This window comes from Gossypium arboreum, chromosome 11 (genome assembly GCF_025698485.1).
Source record: "Gossypium arboreum isolate Shixiya-1 chromosome 11, ASM2569848v2, whole genome shotgun sequence".
Taxonomy (NCBI): Eukaryota; Viridiplantae; Streptophyta; class Magnoliopsida; order Malvales; family Malvaceae; genus Gossypium; species Gossypium arboreum.
In genome coordinates, this window is record NC_069080.1 from 70,516,511 (window position 1) to 70,518,892 (window position 2,382).

At 34.4% G+C, this 2,382-nt stretch overlaps 1 protein-coding gene across 1 annotated transcript; it reads left to right on the plus strand.

Annotated features, from left to right (window-relative positions):
- Window positions 1-259: 259 nt before the first annotated feature.
- LOC108465640 (glutathione S-transferase U17-like) lies at window positions 260-1,358 on the plus strand. Its single transcript, XM_017766011.2, has 2 exons — window positions 260-778; window positions 852-1,358. Exons 1-2 carry the CDS (start codon window positions 455-457, stop codon window positions 1,224-1,226), a joined length of 699 nt encoding a protein of 232 aa, XP_017621500.1. The 5' UTR covers window positions 260-454; the 3' UTR covers window positions 1,227-1,358.
- Window positions 1,359-2,382: the final 1,024 nt, after the last annotated feature.

Below are 2,382 nucleotides of genomic sequence, written 5' to 3' on the forward strand. Positions count from 1 at the left end.
AATTAAATTAATTTTTATATTTTAAAGAAGTAAAATATAATTTTACCTTTACTAATTTAATATTTTAAAATTTTTTAAAAATTAAAATGGAAAATTTTCCAAGTTGCCAGGCCCTTGTTTCGCCCCTGTAAATACGATGCAATTAGATTTGTCTATAGGCTTGCCCGCTCGCCCCAGCTTGGGTTGATTTCAGAGAAAGACCTTTTTGTTCTTGGCTTAGTTAATTATAAAAATATGGAAAACTAATATAAAATAATGTATTTTATTATGTTTATCAACTTTTTGGATGGATCAGGTTGGACCGTTAGATGCAACTAGAAACTTATTGGATGCTGCAGATTAAAGCGGTGACGAGTGTTATAAAGTGTGAAGTTTCATCTCTTGGGTTCTCCTTCAATTTATATATAAACACCTATAGAGTGAAGACATTTGTGACTCTTAAAAGAAATTAACCATGGCAACGAGTGATGCCGAAGTGAAAGTTTTGGGCACATGGGCGAGTCCATTCGTGATGAGGGTAAGGATTGCCATGAACATCAAGTCTGTGGCCTATGAATTTCTTCAAGAGAGGTTATGGGAAGGCAAAAGCGAGTTTCTCCTCAAATCAAACCCAGTTCACAGAAAGGTCCCTGTCCTCATTCATGGTGATGACACCATCTGTGAGTCTCTCATTATTGTCCAATACATCGATGAGGTTTGGCCTTCTGCTCCCCTTCTTCCTTCTGATCCCCATGAACGTGCCACCGCCCGTTTTTGGGCTGCTTATCTTGACGACAAGGTATGTGCATTTGTGCTTTATTCATATAAAAAGAAGTTATTTTTTTTGTGATCATTTTTGTTGTGCAATGTAGTGGTTCCCTTCCTTGAGAGCTATTGGTATGGCTGAAGGAGAGGATGCAAGGAAAGCAGCCATAGGGCAAGTGGAGGAAGGGCTGATGCTGTTAGAGGAGGCATTTGACAAGTGCAGCCAAGGGCAGGCATTCTTTGGGAAGGATCAAATTGGATATCTCGACATAACATTTGGGTGCTTTTTGGGGTGGCTAAGAGTGACAGAGAAGATGAGCGGGATCAAGCTGCTTAATGAAATCAACACTCCTGCTCTGCTTAAATGGGCTGACAGATTCTGCAATGATGCCGCCGTGAAAGATGTCATGCCGGAGACCGAAAAGCTTGCGGAGTTTGCTAAGATGCTTAGGGGCAGAGTGAGAGCCACTCCCAAATCTTGAATTGCCAAAGGGAGCCATATTTCTTGGCTCTTCACCAAATTTTACATGCAATTGTCTCCTTTCCGGTTTTTCTAAATAAAAGTATGGCATTTTTACCCCAATAATACAAAACAATAATAACAATTACTAAAACGACATGCCCATGAGATTAGTTATTAAAATGGTAAGTTTGTTATAGTGTTCTGCTGGTATCGCCAAACAAATTACCGACATCAAATTGAAATGTGATCGATCTAAAATATTAGACTTGATATGTAAATTTTGCATTTTAATTGAAAAGCCGTGGTGGCATCAAACTTTAAATAGGATAAATTACTTCATAAATCCTTCTTGTTTATTATTTCTTTTTATTTCCCTTCAACACCAAAAATAGAGAGGTCTCTTATCAATTAGTCCAAAAAGTTTTTTCTATCAAAATTTATTTTTACAAAAAAGTCCATTCCAACTAGAAATAAATTTTATTTATTTTTAAAAAATAAAATTTTTGTTCAAATAAATTTTGATGTAAAATCATTTTTGAAAAATTATTCTAACTGAATAAAATAATTTGAAAAATTATTTTTGAAAAATAAATAAAATTATTTCCAGTTGGAATAGGAGTTTTACAAAAATAGTTTTTGGTAGAATTTTTTTTTGGACTAATTGGTGAGAGGCATCTCTATTTTTGGTGTTGAAGGAGAATAAAAGAAAATAATAAATAATGAGGGTTTGTGAAGCAATTTACCCTATTTAAAGTTTGGTCCCGCCACACTGTCAAGCAGCACCCTAAAAGTTTTTTTTCAATAGCCAATCAAAATAGGAAATTTATATATCAGATCCCTGAATATTTTAGGCCATCACATTTCAGTCTGGTGCTGCCAATTTGTCAAGCGACACTGGAAGAACAATGTATCAAATATATCATTTTGATAAATAATCTCATGGACATACCATTTGAGTTATTAATTTGTTTTTGTAATATTGGGGCGAAAAAGCCTAAAAGTATGCAAGTTAGCTTTAGCAATTTGAACAGAAAATGCCTAAACATTTTTGCTTGGATTAATGTCATTAATCACCATTTAAGTTTATAAAATTTCCCAATGTGTTATTTATTTGTACAATAAAATCTATCTCGTATTAAATAGTAGTTATAATGTGGCTTTCACCAATCAAGGGC

Coding starts and splice junctions, on each gene's coding strand:
- LOC108465640 (XM_017766011.2), top strand. CDS start 455: ATGGCAACGAGTGATGCCGAAGTGAAAGTTTTGGGCACATGGGCGAGT. Junction 779..851: donor CTGCTTATCTTGACGACAAG/GTATGTGCATTT, acceptor TGTGCAATGTAG/TGGTTCCCTTCCTTGAGAGC.